The sequence below is a fragment of the Astatotilapia calliptera genome, unplaced genomic scaffold (assembly GCF_900246225.1).
Source record: "Astatotilapia calliptera unplaced genomic scaffold, fAstCal1.2 U_scaffold_154, whole genome shotgun sequence".
In the NCBI taxonomy this organism is placed as follows: Eukaryota; Metazoa; Chordata; class Actinopteri; order Cichliformes; family Cichlidae; genus Astatotilapia; species Astatotilapia calliptera.
The window spans coordinates 1-26,379 of NW_020535679.1; the positions used below are offsets into that span (position 1 = coordinate 1).

At 46.6% G+C, this 26,379-nt stretch overlaps 1 protein-coding gene across 1 annotated transcript; it reads left to right on the top strand.

Annotated features, from left to right (window-relative positions):
* Nucleotides 1-275: 275 nt before the first annotated feature.
* LOC113017590 (protein NLRC3-like) lies at nucleotides 276-26,379 on the top strand. Its single transcript, XM_026160737.1, has 8 exons — nucleotides 276-358; nucleotides 4,394-4,529; nucleotides 4,858-4,989; nucleotides 5,608-5,739; nucleotides 6,047-6,178; nucleotides 7,730-7,965; nucleotides 8,070-9,876; nucleotides 26,202-26,379. Exons 2-8 carry the CDS (start codon nucleotides 4,420-4,422, stop codon nucleotides 26,377-26,379), a joined length of 2,727 nt encoding a protein of 908 aa, XP_026016522.1. The 5' UTR covers nucleotides 276-358; nucleotides 4,394-4,419.

The following is a 26,379-nucleotide window of genomic DNA, read 5'->3' on the forward strand; positions in this document are numbered from 1 at the left end:
AACCAAACGTGCCATAAACCCATCCACAGCTGCATCATTTCAGCTCAGTCTCAGCAACATGCAGACATGCAGCAGAAACTCTGCAGGGAACGTCTGAAGTCTGTTCTTCAGTTTTCCCAGCTCACTGTTTATTGAACATGAGACAGAAAAATAACTTCACCTTTAATGTGAAACTTTTATCGCCTGTGACATGTTTGCAGGTAGTCTTCGTGCTGTGATTTAGTGTCACAGCTATAAATATCACACAAGGTAAAGACTACAAGTCCCAGCATCCTCTGTGTTTAGGGAGGAGCAGTGAAAGTGAAAGTGTTGATCCTCCGTTCAGAGCAGCAGGAGGAAGAAGGTGGAGCTGAGGCAGGTGAGTGTTAACATGAATATGTTTCTTCTTATGACATAACATAATTCCATGCTGTTCGTGTCTGTGGGTGAAACGTGAGGCCGGTCGGCTCCTCTGAGCGATGGTTTCCTGTAAGTAGAGAGGAAGTAAGATAAGATAAGATAAGATAAGATAAGATAAGATAAGATAAGATAAGATAAGATAAGATAAGATAGAACTTTATTAATCCCTTGGGTGGGTTCCTCTGGGAAATTCGACTTCCAAAAAAAGCACAGCAACGACCGAAGTTACAGTTACAGAATTGTTATATATACACACACACACACACACACACACACACACACACACACACACACACACACACACACACACACACACACACACACACATATATATAAATACAGAGACAAATATAAATAAAATATACAAAGGGGATAAATAGAATAAATAGGAATAAAAAATTAAAATACAAGTGAATTGCACATTTCAAGTATTGAGTCTATTGCACTGTTGACTATTTACAAAAAGTATTGCACAAGGTATTGTACAGTGAGGTGAAGAGGCACTACAGCTTAGTTGTTCCCCCCTCCTTTGTCCTCCTGTTTCCCCTCCCTCTCCCCTCCAGAGAGGAGTTAAACAGTCTGATGGCATGTGGGACAAAGGAGTTTTTAAGTCTGTTAGTTCTTGTCTTGGGGAGAAGCAACCTGTCACTGAACAGACTCTTCTGATTGTTTATGGCCGTGTGCAGAGGATGTCCAGCATTGTTCATAATGTCCAGCAGTTTTTTTAGTGTCCTTTTCTCTGCCACTGTCACCAGAGTGTCCAGCTTCATGCCGACCACAGAGCTAGCCTTCCTGATCAGTTTCTCCAGCCTGGATGAGTCCCTCTTTGCTGTGCTGCTCCCCCAGCACACCACAGCATAGAAAAGTACTCCAGCAACCACTGACTGGTAAAACATCCTCAGGAGCTTCCTGCAGATGTTAAAAGACCTCAGCCTCCTGAGGAAGTACAGTCAGCTTTGGGCTTTTTTATACAGGTGCCCTGTGTTGCATGACCAGTCCAGTTTATTGTCCACCCACAGCCCGAGGTACTTGTACTTGTTGACCACCTCCACCTCCTCCCCCTCTATCTGAACAGGCAGTGGACCTTCTCTGGACCTCCCGAAGTCCACAACCAGTTCCTTAGTCTTTGAGGTGTTGAGTTGCAGGTGGTTTGTGACTCCATGCGACAAAGTGAGTTTAGCTGAGAGAGCAGGAGGAGAGTGAGAGCTGTGCTGAGGCAGGTGAGTGTTAACACCGCTCTGACATTACTGTGTCTCTGTGGCGGGAACAACAGGCTCCGTCAGTGGAGGCAAAAATAATCAGACTTTGGTTTTTCAAAGGAAACATCTTTATGTCGGGAGAAGCCGCGCGCTCATTGGATAACGACTTGTCAATCTCAAGTTATTAGCCAATGAACGCGCAGTTCACAGTAAGACCCGCCTTTATCACGACATTTTTAAAAACTAAAATGGCGACAGAAACTCTGAATGGAGTTCAGGCTGATTTTATGAAAGTGCGATGTTTGAGCCACTTCCTGTTCTCAGTCCCGGCGTCCTGATCACCGAGGTTTCTGTTGCTCTGATATCTGATATTGATTATATCGGTAAACAGGCTGTAGGCAGAAACATCAGGTCTAATCTGAAAATCCCTTCAGAAACAAACTTATGTCCGTGTGATGCCGCACGCTGATTGGATAACCACCTGTCAGTCTCAGGGTATTAGCCAATGAGCGCGCAGATTCACAGTAAGATCTTATCAAGTCATTCTTTTAAACTAACACATCGACAGTAAAACTGTAACGTGTCCTGTGATCTATAAACACTCTGTGATGAATAATCTGAAGTTTTTTTGATCCTGGCAGTAGTTTCCTGTCACAGAGCAGAAGCTGCAGGCAGTTTTTGGCAGCTTTATATTTAATTTTTTCCAAAATAAATCAATAAAGGTAGAAAAGAACTCTCAGTGACATTAAAAATCTATTTTTAAAGACAGATGTGACCAAGTGCAACAAATATAAGATGATATGTTTACAGATATTTGAAGTATTGATCATACTTCAGATCAATAGAAGAGCACCTCTTCAACCTGAGCCTGAGGTTGGGAAGAGTCCCACAGCTCTGGAAAACCTCCTGTGTTGTACCAGTGCCAAAGACTTCACACCCCAAGGACCTCAACAGCTACAGGCCGGTGGCTCTGACATCCCACCTGATGAAGACCCTGGAGCGGTTGGTCCTGGCTCAGCTTCGGCGCCTAACAAGCTCATCACTGGACCCACTTCAGTTTGCCTACCAGCCTGGCATTGGAGCGGATGATGCCGTCATTCACCTCCTACATCGTTCCCTCGCTCACCTGGAGACCGCTGGAAGCACTGTGAGAATCATGTTCTTTGATTTCTCCAGTGCCTTCAACACTATTCTTCCCTCGGTTCTGAAGGACAAGCTGGAGAACTCTGGAGTGGACCATCACCTCACTACCTGGATTTTGGACTACCTCACCGACCGACCACAGTATGTGAGGACTCAGGGCTGTGTGTCGGACAGGGTCGTCTGCAGTACGGGGGCCCCACAGGGAACGGTTCTGGCTCCGTTCCTCTTCACCATCTACACTGCAGACTTCTCCCACAATTCCACCCAGTGCTTCCTGCAGAAGTTCTCTGATGACTCTGCAATAGTCGGCCTCATCACTGATGGGGACGACAAGGAGTACAGAGGACTGACTCAAGACTTTGTGGACTGGTGCCAGCTGAACTACCTCCAGATCAACGCCAGTAAAACCAAGGAGCTGGTGGTAGACTTCCGCAGGCACAAGCATTCTCCGCTGCAACCACTGAACATCCAAGGTATGGACATTGAGGCTGTGGACAGCTACAGGTACCTTGGTGTTCATCTGAACAATAGACTGGACTGGACTCATAACTCAGACGCCCTCTACAGGAAAGGGCAGAGCAGGCTGTACCTGCTGCGGAGACTCAGGTCGTTTGGGGTGGAGGGCCCACTCCTGAAGACCTTCTATGACTCTGTGGTGGCTTCTGCTATCTTTTATGGTGTGGTCTGCTGGGGCGGCAGCATCTCTGCTGGGGACAGGAAGAGACTGAACAGGCTGATCTGAAGGGCCAGCTCTGTTCTAGGATGCCCTCTGGACCCAGTGGAGGTGGTGAGTGACAGGAGAATGGCGGCTAAGCTGTCATCCCTGTTGGACAACGTCTCCCACCCCATGCAGCAGACTGTGACAGCACTGAGCAGCTCCTTCAGTGGGAGACTGCGGCACCCACGGTGTGGGACGGAGAAATTTCGCAGGTCTTTCCTCCCCACTGCTGTCAGACTCCACAACAAAGACTTTAACTGAACAAACACACACATCCACACATGTGCAATAACACTAAGTGCAATAATCTTTTCTGGCATCGTTGTATTTTTACTCAGTTGTATATAGCATTCGTATTCTATTTTTATCTTATTGTATATTTTTATTCTATTTTATTCTACTGTATATAGTATATTATTTTATTCTATTCTGTACAGTTGTGTACTGTATTTATTCTTATTGTATTCTAATTTTTGCGTCATAACTTTTGCACTGTCCACTTCCTGCTGTGACAAAACAAATTTCCCACGTGTGGGACTAATAAAGGTTATCTTATCTTATCTTATCTTATCTTATCTTATCTTATCTTATCTTATGTAGAACACAGAGCAGGCCCAATAACACAGAGTCATCCTGCTCACAAACAGCACTTTGGTTTCATGAGCTCACTTCCTGCAGTGATCCTCAGCTTCTCTCCAAAGGAGCTGTAACATGTGGGCTCCTCACCATGATGATGATCCCAAACACTCTGAGTTCCTTCATCCACCTGATCATGTACTTATTAAATAATGTGATAGTTTTGGTGTTTTTTAAAGACTTTGAGCCTCTAAAATAACTGGTTTGGACTTTAGGGCCAAAGCTCCAACATTAGAATCCCGTCAGTGTGATGCTTCCAGTACAACAGCACCTCTGAGTGTGTGTGTTTACCTCTCAGACTAACTCCACCCTGACATCAAGAAGATGGAGGAAGAGGACGGAGCAGCATCTGCAGCATCCAGCTGTGTGTCTGTGAGGAGTGACGGGGTTACACAAACACCTCCACCTTACAGTCATGGACCTGCAGCAATAATGTAAGAACACTACTAACTTTATTAGTCATTTCAACATAACCATGACAGAATCATTGATCTGTGATTGGTTCAAACTGTTTGATCTGAGTTTGATTTTTATTGACTTGTTTTCTTGCTAAGATCTGAACTCTGTAAGTTTAAGTGAAGTCAGTGCAGCAGAATCAGAGAGAAGAGCTGAGAACAAACTGAGTTCATTCAGAGACAGAAAGACTGGCTGATGATTGGCTGACCTGTCAGCCTTATGAGGCAGCCACAATATCACAGAGGGATCAGCTGATCATATGGCTGTCAGAGAGAACTGATCAGTTATTGATGTTTGTGTTTGCAGAGGTCAGAGGTCACAGTCTCCAGCATCCAGCTGTGTGTCTGTGAGGAGTGACTGGTCCAGAGACAGACCTCCAGACTTCAGTCATGAACCTGCACCAACAAAGGTCTTCAATCATGGAGCTCAGCTGACCATGTAAGAGAGCTGCTGACTCATTTACGGGTGTTTGAAATTCTGTGACCACTTTGTAATTATTCAATTCAATTATCTTTTTAAAAGTCAGGTCAAGGCTCCAAAAGCCCAAAGGTGATATAAGGGTGGTGACTCACAACAGTTTTTGTTTGCTGGATCATTTTAGTTCAGCTGGGTGTCTTTCCTTTTGTTATATTTCTTTAAGAGTTCAAAATGTGTTAATTACATAAATAAAATGTAATTTTCTCTGTAGCACTTCATGGATTTCACAAGCAACACACCTTAGTTGTTCACACAAAGCATAAAGGTAAAAAACAATATATACAGTGTTATCTTCATTTTAGATGTCAAAAAGTATTTGTGGCTCCCAGTGTTTTCTTTTGCGTGGAAACCGGCTCCAAATGGCTCTTTGGGTGTTAAAGGTTGCTGACCCCTGACCTAATGGTATATTTTTTTTGGCTGGATCGTTCTATAAAAACCTGAATCAAATCTGAGAAAAGTTTCCACCTGACCTATTGAATGTTATTGAAGCCAGAAGTTTGCCTTCATACTGTGTTTCTTGCATGTCTTTTGTGGTATACTAATTGATGTGAAATGAATGCAATGTGGTTGTATTTGCAGAGGTCAGAGATCACAGTCTCCAGTATCCAGCTGTGTGTCTGTGAGGAGTGACGTGTCCAAAGACAGACCCCCATATGTCAGTGATGAACCTGCACCAACAGTGAATTTCATTCATGGAGCTCAGCTGACCATGTAAGAGAGCTGCTAAGTCAGAGTTCAAAGGATGTTTCTATAAATGTGTTCTACCAGTGACATCATAAATGATTCCTAATGGTGGTCCGGGTACGATAATGCTAGTATTAATCCTAGTAGTAATGCAATCCAAGGTAATGATTTCTTCTCTGTTGATGTGAACATCTCTGCAGCAGTCTGTACTCTAATCTGAGACAACTATTACTGACAGAAACCATCACATTATCCAGTTTGTGTGTTTGCAGCTGCTTAAACTATTTTAAACAGAGATTAATCAGTAATTCATGTGATGTGTTTGTGTTTGCAGAGGTCAGAGGTCACAGTCTCCAGTATCCAGCTGTGTATCTGTGAGGAGTGACTGGTCCAAAGACATACCTCCACACTTCAGTCATGAACCTGCAGCAACAATGTTCTTCAGTCATGGAGCTCAGCTGACCATGTAAGAGAGCTGCTGACTCATTTACGGGTGTTTGAAATTCTGTGACCACTTTGTAATTTTATATGTCTACATAAAAGTGATCTTAAACTTAAAGGAGACAAAGATGACCCAGAACACAAATGAGAGAGGAATATTGGACTCAGGATAATAATCTGAACTGAGTCATCAGAAACAGAAAGATGGTCTCAACAGGCCACTGAGCTGATCTCCAAAGAAAGAAGAAGATTGAAGAGTCCGAGGCTGTTTATTTGTCACAGGCATCGTCAAACACGTACAACACAGTGAAATGTGCTGAGCTGCTCCTGTGACTGGACAAAACATTAGAAACAATCATTAAATGAAATAATGAAACATTGTGCAGATGTAATGTTAAAGTGCTTTGTGCCACATTAGCACAGCATGTACTGACAGAGCAGTGCAAGCAGAACAAAGCAAATGAGCAAAGTGATGTAAACAGAGTAACTGAACAGAGTGAGCAGAGTAATATCAGCAGTAATGAAGCAGCAGGATCAGTGTAGCAGCGTGTGACGTCATAATGAATCAGGTATGATCTGAAATATGACAGTGAGACAAGAACATGATGTAAGGTCCTGTTTAAACCCTGATGGTGATGCTATGAGGGGAGCATGTTCTGATTTAGGACTTGGATGGTCTGAGGATAGAAGCTCCTCTCTGTTTGTGTCCTGATGGTGCAGAAGCTTCTGCCTGATTGTGGAAGGAGCTGAAGCCAGCATCATCCCAGAGGTGAAGCTCCTCTGTGTGCAGACCTGAGGTCAGATTCCTCCAGGCTGATGTTCAGGATCTACAGAAACGTGTGGTTGTAGTTATTGCTGCACTGTGTGCTGACAGCAGATACTCAGAACAAAGCGCTGCACACGTGTTCTTTACAAACATCTCTACATAGAAAATATGGATTATGGCAGTGAAGGAACACGTTTCTGTCATTTGTTTCATTGTCTTCTTTTTTCTGCCTGTGTTCATGTGATTAATGTCTAACACATAAACAGGTTTGTAATCAAACATCACATCATCAGGGAGGCATCATGAAACAAAGTTACTGCTGGAGGCTGAACTCAATTTGGTGGCAATGTTCAAAAATATCACTCGGATCATTTCAAAGCTTTTACTTCTTCTTTTTCACTTCTGTAAAATAAGAGAAAGAAAATCAGAACCCAGAAGTTCACTTCCTGCTGACTGAACTCTTTCAAAATAAAGCTGAAAGCTCTTAATGTGACACCGCTGCTCCACCACAGTTTTTAGAGGAGGTCAAAGGTCAGTTCAAAGTGATGGATCCCAAACTTCCAGTACATCCAGTGAAGGACATAATCAGCTCTGTGATGAAGGCTTTTACTGTGGAGTTTGTAGGCTGATCACTCTGTGTTTAATAAGACAGGCAGGAACAGCAAAGGAAACTTGGATTCTGAACTCAAACACAAGTTTCTCCACTTTGACTTTTCTCTGTGACCATCAGAGCTTCTGCACAGTGTCATCAAATCTGGATGTTTGTCACTGACAGTCAATGATTTTAGTGATAAAGAAATGTGTTCACAGAGGGAGGAAGAGGAGTGGTGTCTGTGAGGAGGAGCAGCTGTCCTGCTGTGCTTTGTGTCAGAACGTCCTGAAGGATCCAGTCTCTACCAGCTGTGGACACTGGTTATGCAGACAGTGCATCTCCTCATACTGGGACCAGTCTGCTTCATCAGGAGACTCGTCCTGTCCCCAGTGTGGAGAAAGATCCAGAACCAGAGCTGGACTGCAGACTGCCAGTCAGAGCAGCTGTGTACAAAGTAAGACTGAACATCTGTCTGCTGATGGACTCATTTCTGAAAACTGGACTTCTTGTTGTTGTTCAGACATTAAAGAGTTTTATTTCTGTTTTTCTTTCTTTCAGCAGATGTTGGTCTGCAGGAGGTTTTAGATGAACATAAGATCAGTCTGAGGAGGAGATGTGAACATGTGACTGAAGGAAGTGATGAAACAGGAAGTAGAACCCTCCTCAACAGGATCTACACTGAGCTCTACATCACAGAGGGACAGAGTGAAGAGGTTCATACCCAACATGAGGTGAGGCAGCTGGAGACAGCTTCCAAGATGGACGCCCTCCATGACAGTCCAATCAGGTGCCAGGACATCTTTAAAGCCTTACCTGACCAACAGAGACCCATCAGAGTGGTTCTGACCAACGGCGTGGCTGGTGTTGGAAAAACCTTCGCAGTGCAGAAGTTCACTCTGGACTGGGCAGAGGGCTTGGAGAACCAACATGTCAGTGTGGTGGTTCTGCTTTCATTCAGGGAGCTGAACCTGATCAGAGATGAGCAGTGCAGTCTTCTGGAGCTGCTCCATGTTTTCCATCCAACATTACAGAAGGTCACAGCAGAGAAGCTGGCTGTCTCTCAGCTTTTGTTCATCTTTGACGGCCTGGATGAAACCAGACTTTCATTGGATTTCACCAACAGGAAGCTGCTTTCTGATGTCACACAGAAGTCATCAGTCAGCCAGCTGCTGACAAACCTCATCCAAGGGAATCTGCTTCCCTCGGCTCTCGTCTGGATAACTTCCCGACCTGCAGCAGCCAATCAGATCCCTCCTACGTGTGTTGACAGGCTAACAGAAGTACGAGGCTTCAATGACGCCCAGAAGGAGGAGTACTTCAGGAGGAGATTCAGTGATGAAGAGCTGTCCAGCAGAATCATCTCCCACATGAAGACATCCAGGAGCCTCCACATCATGTGTAGTATCCCAGTCTTCTGCTGGATCACTGCTACAGTTCTGGAGCACATGTTGACTACAGAGCAGAGAGGAGAGCTGCCCAAGACCCTGACTGACATGTACTCACACTTCCTGCTGGTTCAGACAAAGAGGAAGAAGAACAAGTACCATGAGGGACGTGAGACGAGTCCACAGGAGCTCACGGAGGCTGACAGGGAAGTTCTTCTGAAGCTGGGGAGGCTGGCGTTTGAACATCTGGAGAAAGGAAACATCATGTTCTACCAAGAAGACCTGGAGCAGTGTGGTCTGGATGTGACAGAGGCCTCGGTGTACTCAGGAGTTTGTACAGAGATCTTCAAAAGAGAGTGTGTGATCTTCCAGAAACCAGTCTACTGCTTTGTTCATCTGAGCATTCAGGAGTTTCTGGCTGCAGTCTACATGTTCCACTGTCACACCAACAGGAAGACAATGGTGCTGAAGAACTTCTTGGAAAATAATCCAGATGATCCTTACTATTACATTTCATTTTCGGATGATTTGCTGATGAGAGTCATGTCTAAATCCCTCCAGAGTAAAAACGGTCATCTGGACCTGTTTGTTCGCTTCCTTCATGGCCTTTGTCTGGAGTCCAACCAGAGACTCTTAGGAGGTCTGCTGGGTCAGACAGAGAATATTCCAGAAACCATCCAGAGAGTCATCAAGAGCCTGAAGGAGATGAACAGTGATAAAATCTCTCCTGACAGAAGCATCAACATCTTCCACTGTCTGATGGAGATGAACGACCTCTCAGTACATCAGGAGATCCAAGAGTTCCTGAAGTCAGAGAACAGATCAGAGAAGAAACTCTCTGAGATCCACTGCTCAGCTCTGGCCTTCATGCTGCAGATGTCAGAGGAGGTTCTGGATGAGTTGGACCTGCAGAAGTACAACACATCAGAGCAGGGACGACACAGACTGATTCCAGCTGTGAGAAACTGCAGAAAGGCTCGGTGAGTCCAGATGTGATCATTAACACCTTTAATTAGTGTAGATCAGTAGGGCTGTGCGATATGACCAAAATCTCATATCCCGATATAAGACATCTATTGTCCCAACAACGATATAAATCACAAAAAGTTTACATTTTCTGTAAATTCTGTGAATCTCGGGCAGCTCGACTTGTGTGAAGTGTTTCCAGCTGGGCGTCATGTACCTGGAGTCGAGTGTTTTAACCTTGTTTTAGACATAAGTTGTAACAGCCAATATTTCTTTGAGTATTTATTACACGGCGTGCTGCGGGGAAAAGCCTGTTCTAACGTTTGAGTCTAAGGCTTATTTTCTAGCACCTGACGGCTCTTTTTGCTTGTCATCCGTAAACACTCTGCATACTCTTTCACATGATTCCGTTTATTTTGAAAGGTCTCAACAGGATCTTGAGCTTTATTGTGAAAGGTTTATGTGGAAAATAAACAAGCGGACACGCGATGGTTTTACCGTCGTTGTTGCTAACGACAACGCATAAAAACAGGCACTTTTCCGTGCGTAGTGTGGTTATATTAAATATAAGAGAAAGAGAACTTAATTAACTAAATTAATATAACAAGTACAGTGACCATCAAAACCATGAAAAATTATTGCCGTAAACAGTTAATTTTGCGAACTGCGAAACAAACGATAGCGTAAAATGAAACCATAGACGTTTTTATATCGTCATCCAATATATATGATTATATCAAACTGCCCAATAGATCAGTACATTTTTTTTCCTGACTTGTTAAAAAGTTTATTGAAAATCTTCATGTTTTATCATTTATAGAGAAATATGCCACCACATAGGTGTGTGTCTTTGTTCAGCACCTTAGAAACCAAAATCTGCTTCTTGTAGTTGTTTCCCGTCACCAGGGGGCAGTGTTGCAGCGTGAAACATCTGTGTTGTTTTTGTTAATTTTACTGAGCTCATGCTGTGTACCTACTGCTGGCGCACAGAGCTCGGACTGATCCTCCAGGAATGGTGGCAGCTTACTGGCCAAGAGGCAGTGATGTCATACCTGTTGCTCTCTAATCTGGATCTTAAACTGCTCTGGCATAAGTTCACAGCATATGTTACCATGGCAATTTACCCCGGTAAAAACTAGACATGGAGAGATCCGATATAACGTATCGGTATCGGTCCGATAGTGACCTAAATTACTGGATCAGATATCGGAGACAAATAAAATTTTTTTTAATCCGATCCGAAGTATCACAAAATCACCTCACAAAACTTGCTACATGGCATAACCCAGCTCATGACCTTAGCACAGTAGATCAGTATTCGTCACGTGATAGAGCGGCTGTTGCGTGCGAGGCCTGTCGGCGGTCTGGTTGAGCATTTGGAGCCTTTCTACGTGCCTCCAAACTGCAGCATTTCATCTCGGAGAAAACTACAGGGAGTGCAGAATTATTAGGTAAATGAGTATTTTGTCCACATCATCCTCTTCATGCATGTTGTCTTACTCCAAGCTGTATAGGCCCGAAAGCCTACTACCAATTAAGCATATTAGGTGATGTGCATCTCTGTAATGAGAAGGGGTGTGGTCTAATGACATCAACACCCTATATCAGGTGTGCATAATTATTAGGCAACGTCCTTTCCTTTGGCAAAATGGGTCAAAAGAAGGACTTGACAGGCTCAGAAAAGTCAAAAATAGTGAGATATCTTGCAGAGGGATGCAGCAGTCTCAAAATTGCAAAGCTTCTGAAGCGTGATCATCGAACAATTAAGCGTTTCATTCAAAATAGTCAACAGGGTCGCAAGAAGCGTGTGGAAAAACCAAGGCGCAAAATAACTGCCCATGAACTGGGAAAAGTCAAGCGTGCAGCTGCCAAGATGCCACTTGCCACCAGTTTGGCCATATTTCAGAGCTGCAACATCACTGGAGTGCCCAAAAGCACAAGGTGTGCAATACTCAGAGACATGGCCAAGGTAAGAAAGGCTGAAAGACGACCACAACTGAACAAGACACACAAGCTGAAACGTCAAGACTGGGCCAAGAAATATCTCAAGACTGATTTTTCTAAGGTTTTATGGACTGATGTAATGAGAGTGAGTCTTGATGGGCCGGATGGATGGGCCCGTGGCTGGATTGGTAAAGGGCAGAAGAGAGCTCCAGTCCGACTCAGACGCCAGCAAGGTGGAGGTGGAGTACTGGTTTGGGCTGGTATCATCAAAGATGAGCTTGTGGGGCCTTTTCGGGTTGAGGATGGAGTCGAGCTCAACTCCCAGTCCTGCTGCCAGTTTCTGGAAGACACATTCTTCAAGCAGTGGTACAGGAAGAAGTCTGCATCCTTCAAGAAAAACATGATTTTCATGCAGGACAATGCTCCATCACACGCGCCCAAGTACTCCACAGCGTGGCTGGCAAGAAAGGGTATAAAAGAAGAAAAACTAATGACATGGCCACCTTGTTCACCTGATCTGAACCCCATTGAGAACCTGTGGTCCATCATCAGATGTGAGATTTACAAGGAGGGAAAACAGTACACCTCTCTGAACAGTGTCTGGGAGGCTGTGGTTGCTGCTGCACGCAATGTTGATGGTGAACAGATCAAAACACTGACAGAATCCATGGATGGCAGGCTTTTGAGTGTCCTTGCAAAGAAAGGTGGCTATATTGGTCGCTGATTTGTTTTTTTGTTTTTGAATGTCAGAAATGTATATTTGTGAATGTGGAGATGTTATATTGGTTTCACTAGTAAAAATAAATAATTGAAATGGGTATATATTTGTTTTTTGTTAAGTTGCCTAATAATTATGCACAGTAATAGTCACCTGCACACACAGATATCCCCCTAAAATAGCTAAAACTAAAAACAAACTAAAAACTACTTCCAAAAACATTCAGCTTTGATATTAATGAGTTTTTTGGGTTCATTGAGAACATGGTTGTTGTTCAATAATAAAATTATTCCTCAAAAATACAACTTGCCTAATAATTCTGCACTCCCTGTAGAAGTAAAGCAAGTGTGTAAGTTCAACTCTGAATGTTTGTATAGCTTTTCCACATTAAGCTTAACAACTGATTTATGGAGCCACAGCTGGACTGGCCATCGGAATTTTATGTTTAGGCGAAAAGGAATCGATTTCTCCCGGACTTCAGCGAGAGTGAAACAAAGACACAAAGCTGGAGTTATTCTGTGTCTTTGCTGCACAGCTGCCTCTTCTCCTCTCATTCTCTCCCCCTCCCTCTCCTGTTGCTACTTCAATCATGAAACTGATCAATGATCAGCTGATCGGCTTTTCTCTCTTGTTTGTTTATCACCCACTTTGCGCCAGAAAGAGGAAACCGCCGGATATTGCGTTAATCAACAGCAGCACGTTTAAGCTTGATCAGCTGTTGTTAGAATTTATTTAATATTAATTTCTAGTATCAGCTGGTGTTTGCTGGAGCCACAGATGTAAAGCTGCTGGTCATGATGTCGGTTTGGATATGTGGTAAGAGGGAAACATGAAGATGAAACCAGGAGATGTCCTTACTGAATCATCAGAGCTGAACAGGTGATGGAGAAACAGGTTTACCTTTTAGGTGACATGAATGAGTTATGAACTGTTTCTGAGAGACAAATAACACCAGGATCCTTTTCTATGTAGCAGACAGGGAGGAGGGTGGGTGGTGGTTCCCTATTTTGTGGCTGGTTATTAGTTAGGTTGTTTAATATTTCCGCTAAGTACTCTTTAGAATACCAGAATTGGGAGGATGGTGCAGGTTTAAGTTTATTAGATTGATCAGTGTAGCTGAACTATGAAATATTTTGGGTGCAGTGTATTTTTTGGATACAGCAGGGTTCGTACGGGTGCTTGAAATCCTTGAAAATGCTTGACTTTTAATGTTGTCCTTTTAAGGTTTGAAAAGTGCTTGAATTTCAGATGTGGTGCTTAAAAGTGCTTGAAAGTGTAACTGTATTTCATTCACCACAAATAACTATCTGATTGAATAGTTTTCTTATCAGATAGAGAAATAAAATGAGTCGCAAAATGTGAAAGCAAATTTTCCCCGCCTGGGCTGCCTTGCACCTCTGTCTGTTTCAACGTGTGACCCCGCCCCTCCCTCGGACAGTCGGGGATGAGTGCGCTAACATACTGTGGCGGAGGCGTGGCCCCGGGCGCAGCTGCCGGGGAGGAGTGGAGCAGAAGGCTCAACAGGGCGGCGCTGCGAGGCCGGTAAGAACAGCTGATGGTGTTTATGTACTGATGATGGTCTCCCTCCGCTGTGTTTATAGTGAGACGGGGAGGAGCGGCGAGGAGATCAGCTGGGCTCGTGAGCTGTCAGGCTGTGCGACTGAGTCAGCTGTCAAAACAAACAACTCAATAAATGTGGAAATTGGCAGTACATACCTGCGTGTGCGTGTATTTGTGCCTGGTGTATTCCACAAGTGGTGCCGAAACCCAGGAAAGTGCCGGTGGGGAAATGTCCGACCCACAGGCCGCGCCACCCGCCCAGCCCCTGCAATACTTGGCGCAGATGCTGGCGGAGATGGCGGCGATGAGCCGGGATCAGGCGGCCGACCAGCGTGCCCACCTGGCCGCGCTGCGGGAGCAAACGGACCGACAGACACAAGTTCTGGAGCGGCTGGTCAGGGCCGCTGCCACGCCGAAGCCCTCGCCACTGTCGGTGACGGTGCCCCGGATGGGGGACGGGGACGACCCACAGATTTTTTTGGAGACCTTCCGTGCCACGGCGGAGGCTTGCCAATGGCCGCGGGAGGAGTGGGCTCCGCGGCTGCTCCCCCTGCTGTCTGGGGAGGCACAAACAGCGGCCCTGAGTCTGCCTCCGGCGTCAAGGAGCAGCTTCCCGGATGTGAGCCGGGCGGTGGTGGACAGGCTGGGGCTCACCGCCGAAGACCATCGCCGGCGGTTCCGGGCCTGTCGGCTGGCTACAACGGACCGACCATTCGCCTGGGCCCGACAGCTGCGCGACGCGGCGGTGCGCTGGCTGCAGCCGGGAACATCGGAGGGCGAGACGAAGCTGGTGGACAAGGTGGTGCTGGAGCAGTTCACGGAAGGATTACCAGCGGAGACGGCGAGATGGGTCCGGTGCCACCGGCCCGCAAGCTTGGAGGTGGCGGTGACGCTGGCGGAGGACCACCTTGCCGCTGGAGCAGGGGAGTCCGGGGACGCCGGACGGAGGCCGACCAAACAGGCCCCAGTGCCGGCCCCGAGGCGCCGTGTGCCGGCACCAGGGCAGGCAGAGCGGCTGCCGGCGCTGAGCCCCACTAACCCGTTCGCGGCGATGGTGCCGTCCAGGGGAACCGAGCCGAGTGGAGCCGCCCCCGAGCCATGGAGGGCAGCACAAACGCCGGGGCCGGAGTGTTGGAAGTGCGGGCAGCCGGGACACCTGAGGAGGGATTGTCCGCTTATGGAAGTGGGGCAGGTGTTCCGCGTTGCTGGCACCCCAGCACCCTCCCCCGGTCCAGGAGGGACATACAGTATTCCGGTAAGGACTCGAGGGGGTATACGCCAAGCGTTGGTGGACACGGGCTGCACACAGACCCTCGTGCACCAAGGCTTGGTTCGCCCCGGGGCATTATTGGAGGCAGAATGGTTGGAGGTGAGGTGTGTTCATGGTGATGTGCACCGGTACCCCATAGTGCCGCTGCTGCTAAAATACAAGGGCCATACACATAGGGTAACGGCGGCGGTTAGCCCGCGCCTGTCGCACCCCCTGATTCTGGGTACCAATTGGCCGGGGTTTCATCAGCTACTGGGGCAGTACGCGGGAGTGCGATCACGACCGGAAGCGGGGTGTAGCGTGTGCGCGGCATTCAGCGGTGACGCGGGGTCGTCCGACACCAACTCCGGGGGGGAGGAGCCGGCGGGTCCCTCACGGGACGTCCCGCCGGCCCCGGAAGTGTCCCCCATGGGTGATTTCCCACTGGAGCAGTCTCGTGACGGCACCCTACGCTCAGCCTTTGACCAAGTGATGGCTATTGATGGTCACGTGGTGCGCCCTGAGGCCGCGCAGACCTACCCGCGTTTCGTCTTATTAAATGACCGATTATATCGAGTGAGTCGTGACACTCAGACTGAGGAAACACACACCCAGTTGTTGGTGCCGCAGGGCCGCCGGGAAACGCTTTTCCAGGTGGCCCACTATAACCCCATGGCAGGGCATATGGGCTACGAGAAAACTCTGGAGCGAATAACGGCCCGATTTTATTGGCCTGGCATCCGAGCGGATGTGCGCCGCTGGTGCGCGTCCTGCCCGGACTGCCAACTTGTTAACCAGCCGGCCATACCGAGAGCGCCTCTGCGCCCTCTCCCCCTCATTGAGGTCCCGTTTGAGCGCATCGGCATGGACCTCATCGGGCCGTTTCACCGGAGTGCACGCGGTTACCGCTTTGTGTTAGTCCTGGTGGATTACGCAACGCGGTACCCGGAAGCAGTTCCGCTGCGCACCATCTCGGCTAAGAGTGTGGCGCAGGCACTGTTTCAGGTCATCTCCCGAGTCGGAATCCCGAAAGAGATACTGACTGACCAGGGCGCGTCGTTTATGTCTCGTACACTGCGGGAACTGTACAAATTACTGGGCATTAAATCTATTCGGACCAGCGTCTACCACCCTCAGACTGACGGGCTGGTGGAGCGGCTGAATAAGACCTTAAAGTCCATGATTCAGAAGTTCATTAACGAGGATGAACGCAATTGGGATCACTGGCTAGACCCTCTGTTATTCGCAGTGCGGGAGGTGCCCCAGGCCTCCACGGGATTTTCTCCCTTTGAACTGCTGTTCGGCAGGAGGCCACGTGGGGTGCTCGACCTGATTAAAGAAAGCTGGGAGGACGGTCCGAGCCCCGCCAAAAATGAGATTCAGTACGTGTTGGACCTGAGAGCAAAACTCCACACTTTGGGGAGGTTGTCACGGGAGAATTTGCTCCAGGCTCAGCAGCGTCAGCAACGCCTGTATAACAGAGGGGCTAGACTCAGGCAATTTTCACCGGGGGATAAAGTGCTTGTGTTACTCCCTTCTTCCAGCTCGAAGTTGCTCGCCAAGTGGCAAGGTCCCTTTGTGGTCACACGGCGTGTCGGGGACGTGGACTATGAGGTCGCTCGGTCGGACAGGGGAGGAGCCGCGCAGATTTATCACCTCAATCTCCTCAAACAGTGGCGAGAGGTCGAAACCGCTTCTCTGGTGAGCCTGGTGAAGGAGAGAGATGAGTTGGGGCCTGAGGTGCCAAATTCTATCATTCCCACCTCCCTCCCTTGTGATGACCATCTCACACAGGCCCAGAGAGCGGACGTTGTCGCGTTGCAACAGCGCTTTGCGGACGTGTTCTTCCCCCTGCCCGGCCGGACGTCCCTCATCGAGCACCATTTTGTGACGCAGCCCGGCGTGACGGTGCGTTCACGGCCCTACAGGCTCCCGGAGCATAAGCGAAAAATCGTGCAGAGGAAATTGGCGGAAATGCTGAGGATGGGAGTAATAGAAGAGTCGCACAGCGCCTGGTGTAGCCCCATCGTTCTGGTGGCGAAGAAGGATGGGTCTATACGGTTCTGTGTCGACTATCGCAGGGTGAACGAAGTGTCACGCTTTGATGCCTAACCCATGCCTCGGGTCGACGAGCTCCTGGACCGGTTAGGCACGGCCCGCTTTTTCACGACGCTGGACTTAACCAAGGGCTATTGGCAGATTCCCTTGTCTGCCGAGGCCAAGGAGAAAACGGCCTTCTCCACTCCGTACGGTTTATACCAGTTCGTGACACTCCCGTTCGGCCTGTTCGGGGCCCCGGCCACTTTCCAGCGTCTCATGGACCGGATACTGCGTCCGCACGCGGCGTATGCTGCCGCCTACCTGGAAGACGTGATCATCCACAGCGACACCTGGGCGGAGCATGTGCTGCGGGTGGCCGCGGTCTTGGAGTCCCTGAGGGGGGCGGGGCTCACGGCCAATCCGACGAAGTGTGCGGTTGGACGGAGGGAGGTGCAGTATCTGGGGTACCACCTGGGGGGCGGGCAGGTGCGGCCACAGGTGGAGAAGACGGCGGCTATCGCATCCTGCCCGCGCCCCAGGACGAAAAAGGAGGTGAGACGGTTCTTGGGGTTGGCGGGTTACTATCGTCACTTTGTGCCGGGGTTTGCGCAGCTAACCAGCCCCCTGACCGATCTCACTCGACAGGGTGCCCCGGATCTGGTCCAGTGGACGGGGCCGTGCCAGGCGGCGTTTGTGCGAGTGAAAAACGCTCTCTGTGGGGAGCCGCTGCTTCACACTCCTAACTTTTCCCTCCCGTTTGTTCTGCAGACTGACGCCTCGGACAGAGGGCTGGGAGCCGTTTTGTCTCAGCAGGTGAGGGGAGCTGACCGCCCTGTCCTGTACATCAGCCGGAAGCTAGCGGAGCGCGAGCGCCGGTACAGCACCGTGGAGAAGGAGTGCCTGGCCATCCGGTGGGTGGTCGGCTCCCTGCGCTATTACCTCCTGGGACGCTCATTCACCCTCTGTTTGGACCACGCCCCGCTGCAGTGGCTCCACCGCATGAAAGATGCCAACGCCCGGATCACCCGGTGGTATCTGGCATTGCAGCCCTTTAAGTTCAAGGTGATCCATAGGCCGGGGGCACAGATGGCGGTGGCCGATTTCCTCTCTCGCTCGCGAGGGGGGGAGTTGGCTCGGCCGGACGGCTCCCCGGCCTCGAACGGGCGGTGGGGGTGTGTGGCGGAGGCGTGGCCCCGGGCGCAGCTGCCGGGGAGGAGTGGAGCAGAAGGCTCAACAGGGCGGCGCTGCGAGGCCGGTAAGAACAGCTGATGGTGTTTATGTACTGATGATGGTCTCCCTCCGCTGTGTTTATAGTGAGACGGGGAGGAGCGGCGAGGAGATCAGCTGGGCTCGTGAGCTGTCAGGCTGTGCGACTGAGTCAGCTGTCAAAACAAACAACTCAATAAATGTGGAAATTGGCAGTACATACCTGCGTGTGCGTGTATTTGTGCCTGGTGTATTCCACACATACCTGTAGGTTGCTGTTTTAATGAGTGTTTGATGGAAAACGACAATGGCGGAGTTTGCGCTCTGCATGATAGGTGAATCCTAGTAAATAATTTTCCAGTACGTGTACGTTACTGGAGAAATGATTGAAATGCACTGAGTGTGATGCAGTATTGCAGTGCTATTATGGAATATGCTGTGAACTTAGGTAACATCACTTAGCAGTAATATGAGTTAATTTACTCAAGTGAAAGCTTTAAACATTAGCCCGATACATAACTAGCTAACTTAAGGCTTTCTGATTAACCCTCTGGGGTCGACGGACTCAGAGTCTCCGTTTCAACTTGGGTCGAACGTGCGGACTTCAAGCTATATACCAACTTTTAAATAGTGTTGATAGGCCACGTAAAATTGATGTTTTCTTGTTTTGTTTTTTTCTGAATAAGACAGTGGCGTTTACTCTGGGAAGAAACGGTAAAAACTGTGTTTTCTAAGGAGAGCGCTAGCAAACACGCTTTGCTTATGAGTGAAAAAAAAGAAAAACCCTCCATCCCTATTGGTGGAAAAATTTACCATGTCGACCAATCAAAAAATGATATGGCAACATGTGGCAATCGTGGCTCAAGAGTTGGGAGTTCACCTTGTAATCGGAAGTTTGCCAGTTCGAGCCCCGGCTTGGACAGCCTCGGTCATTGAGTCCTTGGGCAAGACACTTCACCCGTTGCCTACTGGTGGTGGTCAGAGGGCCCGGTGGCGCCAGTGTCCGGCAGCCTCGCCTCTGTCACTGCGCCCCAGGGCGGCTGTGGTTACTATGTAGCTTGCCATCACCAGTGTGTGAATGTGTGTGTGTGAATGGGTGGATGACTGAATGTGTAAAGCGCTTTGGGGTCCTTAGGGACCAGTAAAGTGCTTTACAAATACAGGCCATTTATCATTTGGTTGTTTGGGAAGAGAGGGAAGTTTTAGTGACCAGCGAGAGAGAGCGAGAGGGAGAGTGTTTTGATATGTGAGAGATTTGTGATGTTTACCGTGTTTGGAGTATTGAGTTAGTGTGTTCTCTAGTGTAGTTAGTGTGTAGTGTAGTTGTTGTTTTGTTTTGTGTGTCAGTTCTACTAGTGAACGTCACAATTGGTGCTAAAAAGCCACCAAAGGCACATTGCAGTGACACAACTGCTGTCAGACCTGCAGGTTTATCCCTGTGCTGTTCTCATCTGTCTTCTAGTGAACACAAACAATTTTTTGGAGTTGCATAAATAATTTGTGTACCTTCTTATTTGATGCAGAACAGCTGATTATTCTGTAAATTGTTTTAAATGGTTATATGAAAAACGTCTGAGCCTTGGCTGCATTTTTAGGTAAATAGTACCATATAACTTTGTTTGCAAAACTTGTGCATTTTTTTTAAATGTACAATTTCTATTTGTATTTCAAGTTATGAAAATGATTCGTTAAACATGCTTGTGGTTTTTACAGTCAAAAAATCACTTTCTACTCGTATTTTAAATTTTAAAATGAGCGACTGATCCATATGGAGAAATGACAGCCTCAACATGGCATTTAATCTGTTATTAGACTCAATTGGTTTCTCTCAAAATGTAAAAGAACCCACCCACCACTTTAATCACACTCTAGATCTTGTTTTAACATATGGCATCGAACCTGAACATTTAACAGTGTTTCCTGAAAACCCTCTCCTGTCTGATCATTTCCTGATAACATTTACTTTTACAATAATTGATTACACAGCGGTGAAGAGTAGACTTTATCAAAGTAGATGTCTTTCTGAAAGCACTGTAACTAAGTTTAAGAATATAATCCACCCACTGTTGTCATCTCCAATGCCCTGTACCAACACAGAGCAAAGCAGCTATCTGAACGCTACCCCAACAGAGGTTGATTATCTTGTTAATAATTTCACCTCCTCACTACGTACGACTCTGGATACTGTAGCTCCTGTGAAAACTAAGGCCTCAAATCAGAAGTATCTGACTCCGTGGTATAATTCTGAAACACGTACCCTAAAGCAGATGACTCGTAATCTGGAGAGGAAATGGCGTGTCACAAATCTAGAGGATCATCATTTAGCCTGGAGAAATAGTTTGCTGCTTTATAAGAAAGCCCTCCGCAAAGCCAGAACATCTTACTATTCATCACTGATTGAAGAAAATAAGAACAACCCTAGGTTTCTCTTCAGCACTGTAGCCAGGCTGACAAAAAGTCAGAGCTCTTTTGAGCCAACCATCCCTTTAACGTTAACTAGTAATGACTTCATGAACTTCTTCACAAATAAAATTTTTATCATTAGAGAAAAAATTACCAGTAATCATCCCACAGATGTAATATTATCTACAGTTACTCTTAGTACCATTGATATTAAGTTAGACTCTTTTTCTCCAATTGATCTTTCTGAGTTAACTTCAATAATTACTTCCTCCAAACCATCAACGTGTCTTTTAGACCCCATTCCTACAAAACTGCTCAAAGAAGTCCTGCCATTAATTAATTCTTCGATCTTAAATATGATCAACCTATCTCTAATAATCGGCTATGTACCACAGGCCTTCAAGCTGGCTGTAGTTAAACCTTTACTCAAAAAGCCATCTCTAGACCCAGCAGTCTTAGCTAATTATAGGCCAATCTCCAACCTTCCTTTCATATCAAAAATCCTTGAAAGAGTAGTTGTCAAACAGCTAACAGATCATCTGCAGAGGAATGGTTTATTTGAAGAGTTTCAATCAGGTTTCAGAGCTCAGCACAGCACAGAAACAGCTTTAGTGAAGGTTACAAATGATCTTCTTATGGCCTCTGACAGTGGACTCATCTCTGTGCTTGTCCTGCTAGACCTCAGTGCAGCGTTCGATACTGTTGATCATAATATCCTATTAGAGCGATTAGAACATGCTGTAGGTATTACAGGTACTGCACTGCAGTGGTTTGTATCATATCTATCTAATAGACTCCAATTCGTGCATGTAAATGGAGAGTCCTCTTCACACACTGAGGTTAATTATGGAGTTCCACAGGGTTCAGTGCTAGGACCAATTCTGTTTACATTATACATGCTTCCCTTAGGCAGTATCATTAGAAGACATAGCATACATTTTCACTGCTATGCAGATGACACCCAGCTCTATCTGTCCATGAAGCCAGATAACACACACCAATTAGTTAAACTGCAGGAATGTCTTAAAGACATAAAGACCTGGATGGCCGCTAACTTTCTGCTTCTTAATTCAGATAAAACTGAGGTTATTGTACTTGGCCCTGAAAATCTTAGAAATATGGTATCTAATCAGATTCTTACTCTGGATGGCATTACCTTGGCCTCCAGTAACGCGGTGAGGAACCTTGGAGTCATTTTTGACCAGGACATGTCCTTCAACGCACATATTAAACAAATATGTAAGACTGCTTTCTTCCATTTGCGCAACATCTCTAAAATTAGAAATATCCTGTCTCAGAGTGACGCTGAAAAACTAGTTCATGCATTTATTACTTCCAGGCTGGACTACTGTAATTCATTATTATCAGGATGTCCAAAAAACTCACTGAAAAGCCTTCAGCTGATCCAAAATGCTGCAGCAAGAGTCCTGACAGGGACTAGAAAGAGAGAGCATATTTCTCCTGTTTTGGCTTCCCTTCATTGGCTTCCTGTTAAATCCAGAATTGAATTCAAAATCCTGCTCCTCACATACAAGGTCTTAAATAATCAGGCCCCATCTTATCTTAATGACCTTGTAGTACCATATCACCCTATTAGAGCGCTCCGCTCTCGCTCTGCAGGCCTACTTGTTGTTCCTAGAGTATTTAAAAGTAGAATGGGAGGGAGAGCCTTCAGTTTTCAGGCCCCTCTTCTGTGGAACCAGCTTCCAGTTTGGATTCGGGAGACAGACACTATCTCTACTTTTAAGATTAGGCTTAAAACTTTCCTTTTTTCTAAAGCATATAGTTAGGGCTGGACCAGGTGACCCTGAATCCTCCCTTAGTTATGCTGCAATAGATGTAGGCTGCCGGGGGATTCCCATGATGCATTGAGTTTTTCCTTTCCAGTCACCTTTCTCACTCACTATGTATTAATAGACCTCTCTGCATTGAATCATATCTGTTATTAACCTCTGTCTCTCTTCCACAGCATGTCTTTATCCTGTCTTCCTTCTCTCACCCCAACCGGTCGCAGCAGATGGCCGCCCCTCCCTGAGCCTGGTTCTGCCGGAGGTTTCTTCCTGTTAAAAGGGAGTTTTTCCTTCCCACTGTCGCCAAAGTGCTTGCTCATAGGGGGTCATATGATTGTTGGGTTTTTCTCTGTATCTATGAAGCGCCTTGAGGCGACTTTTGTTGTGATTTGGCGCTATATAAATAAAATTGAATTGAATTGAATTGAATTGAATTGAATTATGGTCACAAAAAATAGCCTCTTGTTTCTGTGCTACCAAAGTTCCCTGGCTTTCATTCAAAATGTGTTTATGGTCAGCACCTACACATTAAACTACTTAAACATTATAAATGTCTTCAAGCTCACACAGAGGCCTGTGGTTCATTATCAGCCACTGAGACAGTACACACATTTATATGTGTATTTGTATATGAATATTTCATACTTTTAAGGCTGCCTGTGTATTTAAGGGAGATGAACAAAAACCATTGGAACTGTACATAATATCACGGATAATAAATTCAATAGATTTTAAGTAGATGCTTGTGATTTCTTAAAGTGTTATATGTTGAATTGAACTGTGATCTGTTCATATAGTTCAATTCACATGGGGGGTGCTGGAAAAGCTTGAAAAGGAACCTTGAAAGTGCTTAAAAAGTGCTTGAATTTGACCCTGAAAAAGGCATATGAACCCTGATGCAGGTATAACAGAATAGCTTTAATGTTTTGTTTTTTAAAACTTGAGTATGAACTTGTACAAAATGTAGAAAAATATTTATAAAAACAGTTTTATTGATTATGAAATACACTATTGGATTCACATCAGTATCGGCAGATTTCCAAATTTATAATATCGGTATTGGACATAAAAAAGTGGCATCGTGCCATCTCTAGTAAAAACTGAACCGACTTCGTGGTACAGAAAATTCAGGTTTAACTGTGAAGTTACTTGGATAAGTCAAAACTCTACTTAATGGTTCAGTTTGGTTTTGTTACCATGGTAACTGAATCAGACTTTAAGTTTACTTTCTTTATAAAACAGTAAACCCAATTTCCGTCAGTTCAGGGTGAACAAACTCGGAGCCTCTTAGCTTCCTGTAACAGGGTCCTGGGATTGTACCAGGCGTGATATTTTATTTTTTAATCATTGTTATTTTAAATGTCATCACACCCCTAATTCCAAGAAATAAAATATATTTATCCGATACATCCTTGTTAAATACAGAATTGAGTTTAGAATTCCTTTAACATGTAAAGTCCAGGATAATCAGTCCATCATATAGACCAGTAAGAGGAGCTGAAGTACAGATGTGAAGATGTTCAAGAGATTATGACGTCACTCTGTTTTGTGTTTTGTTTTGTTTTTGTTTGTTTGTTTGTTTGTTTGTTGTTGTTTTTTTGTCCTATCCCATTTGGTTCTTTAGCCGTCAGAATTGTTGTCTGAAGGCTAACAAGAATACCCAATGGATTTACTTAACCAAGTGGATCATTGCGGCCTTGCCGTATTGGTCCATTTGATCAACCTTTGTTGTTATTATTATTATTTTATTTTCAGTTGTTACGGACGGGACAGACATGACTGGGGGATAGGAAAGGGAGAAAGAAAGATGAAGGAAAAGAAAAACAAAGGGAAGAGGGACAGTGAGAAAGAGCACTTAAAAAGAGAGAGAAAAAAAAATCTCCTGGATCACCTGTTGAGAGAAAAAGAAGAGAAAACAAGCAAAAAACACAGAGCAACATACTAAACACAACACCATCGCGTTAATCTAGATAAGTGTAAACAGCAGTAAATACTAAATATTGAATGTTGTTGTGCAGCACGCAGGACCGACAGCGCACAATGTGCTTTGAGGTACCAGCCAAGAAGGGTGTAGTTTATGTCTCTGAACACCCGTGTGCACCCCTGTGTGGATGCATGCTTGTATTCAAAAGGTTTCCCCATGTAATGGTCTGCTATAGGGTGTAGAGAGCCATAGCCCGTCCTCCAGGGCATGAAGCAGGCATGAAGGAGATCTTGGCCCCAGTCATCCAGAGACCCCAGAATACGAGAGCCCAAGGAGGACCACCGGAAGGGCATCCGTGCCACCCTCCTGGCAAGAGCTGAGGAGAGCCCCAGACGAGGGGTCACCCAGTAGCCACGGAGCAGAAGCCAGAGGGGGCTGCACTGGTGTGCCCGCCGGCTCTGCCGGCAGCCAGCTGTGCCAGAGTGAACCAAGTCGCAGGCCCAGAGGCCGGAGGCCCAAGGGCCCCCTATGGCACCGGAAGAGGCCTGACTGAGCAACAGGTGCCAGGGCCCGCAAAGTAGCCACCGGGAGTGAGCTGGTACATACGTGAGAGCCCAGCCCCGGACACCAAGAACCACCAACGCACCGACCCCTGAGGGTATCAGTTACCGGCAGGGAGTGTGGTGAGGGGAGATAGGCCTCCATACTTTGGAGGGCCTGGGAGTTCCCAGAGAGGTGGAGTCTAAGACCCGACCTGACACATAGACACAGACAAACAGGCACACACAGACACAAACATGCATTCCCACTCTCATGCACACATGTACAAATACTTAGCACTCACCCAATGTAGGGATAGACATAAATGGACATGTACACACAATCACACTCCCCAAACATACTCTATACCTTGGGTCCAGGTACCCTCGCCCCCAGAGGGGGAAACGGCACCTAGACGCAGGAGATGTTACCCTTTCCCCCGGGGTGGAGGCAAGCAGACCGCCCCAGGCTCCGCAGCAGCAGGGAGGCCCCGCATCCCAGATCCCAATCAGACGGCCAACACCACCTTTTTCTCCCTCCCTCGTTCACCGACACATCACGGGTATGACAGTCCATTCTCCCTGCAGCACGGACTACACTGCCCATGAGGCTACATTCTTTAGGGCGATGCCTGTAACACTCTGCCTATTGCCTTCATATTAAATAGTTTTTTGAATTATAATTTTTCATTTTGCAGACTGCAAGTAGAGGTGACATGGGCCGCAAGATTGAGACACAGGCATTAGAGCCTCTTAATGCGTGTTTTGTTTGGGTTTCCCCCATCGTGGAATTCCCAAAAATAGAGAGGGGACAGCCTAATATATGAAACATAAAAAGACTGCTGTGTAATCCATTTATTTCAACAAAGTAACTGTGTTCTGAATACCACATTTTAAACTGTTACTCATATTTTGTTTAAATACGTAACGCCGGTATATGTATTCCGTTATTCCCCAACACTGCAGACTAACTCAGTGTGGACTCTCAGAGACTCACTGTGAAGTTGTGGCCTCAGCTCTGAAGTCCAACCCCTCCCATCTGACAGAGCTGGACATGAGTGAGAACAAGCTGCAGGATTCAGCAGTGAAGCGTCTGTGTGCTGGACTGAAGAGTCCAAACTGTCGACTGGAGACTCTGAGGTGA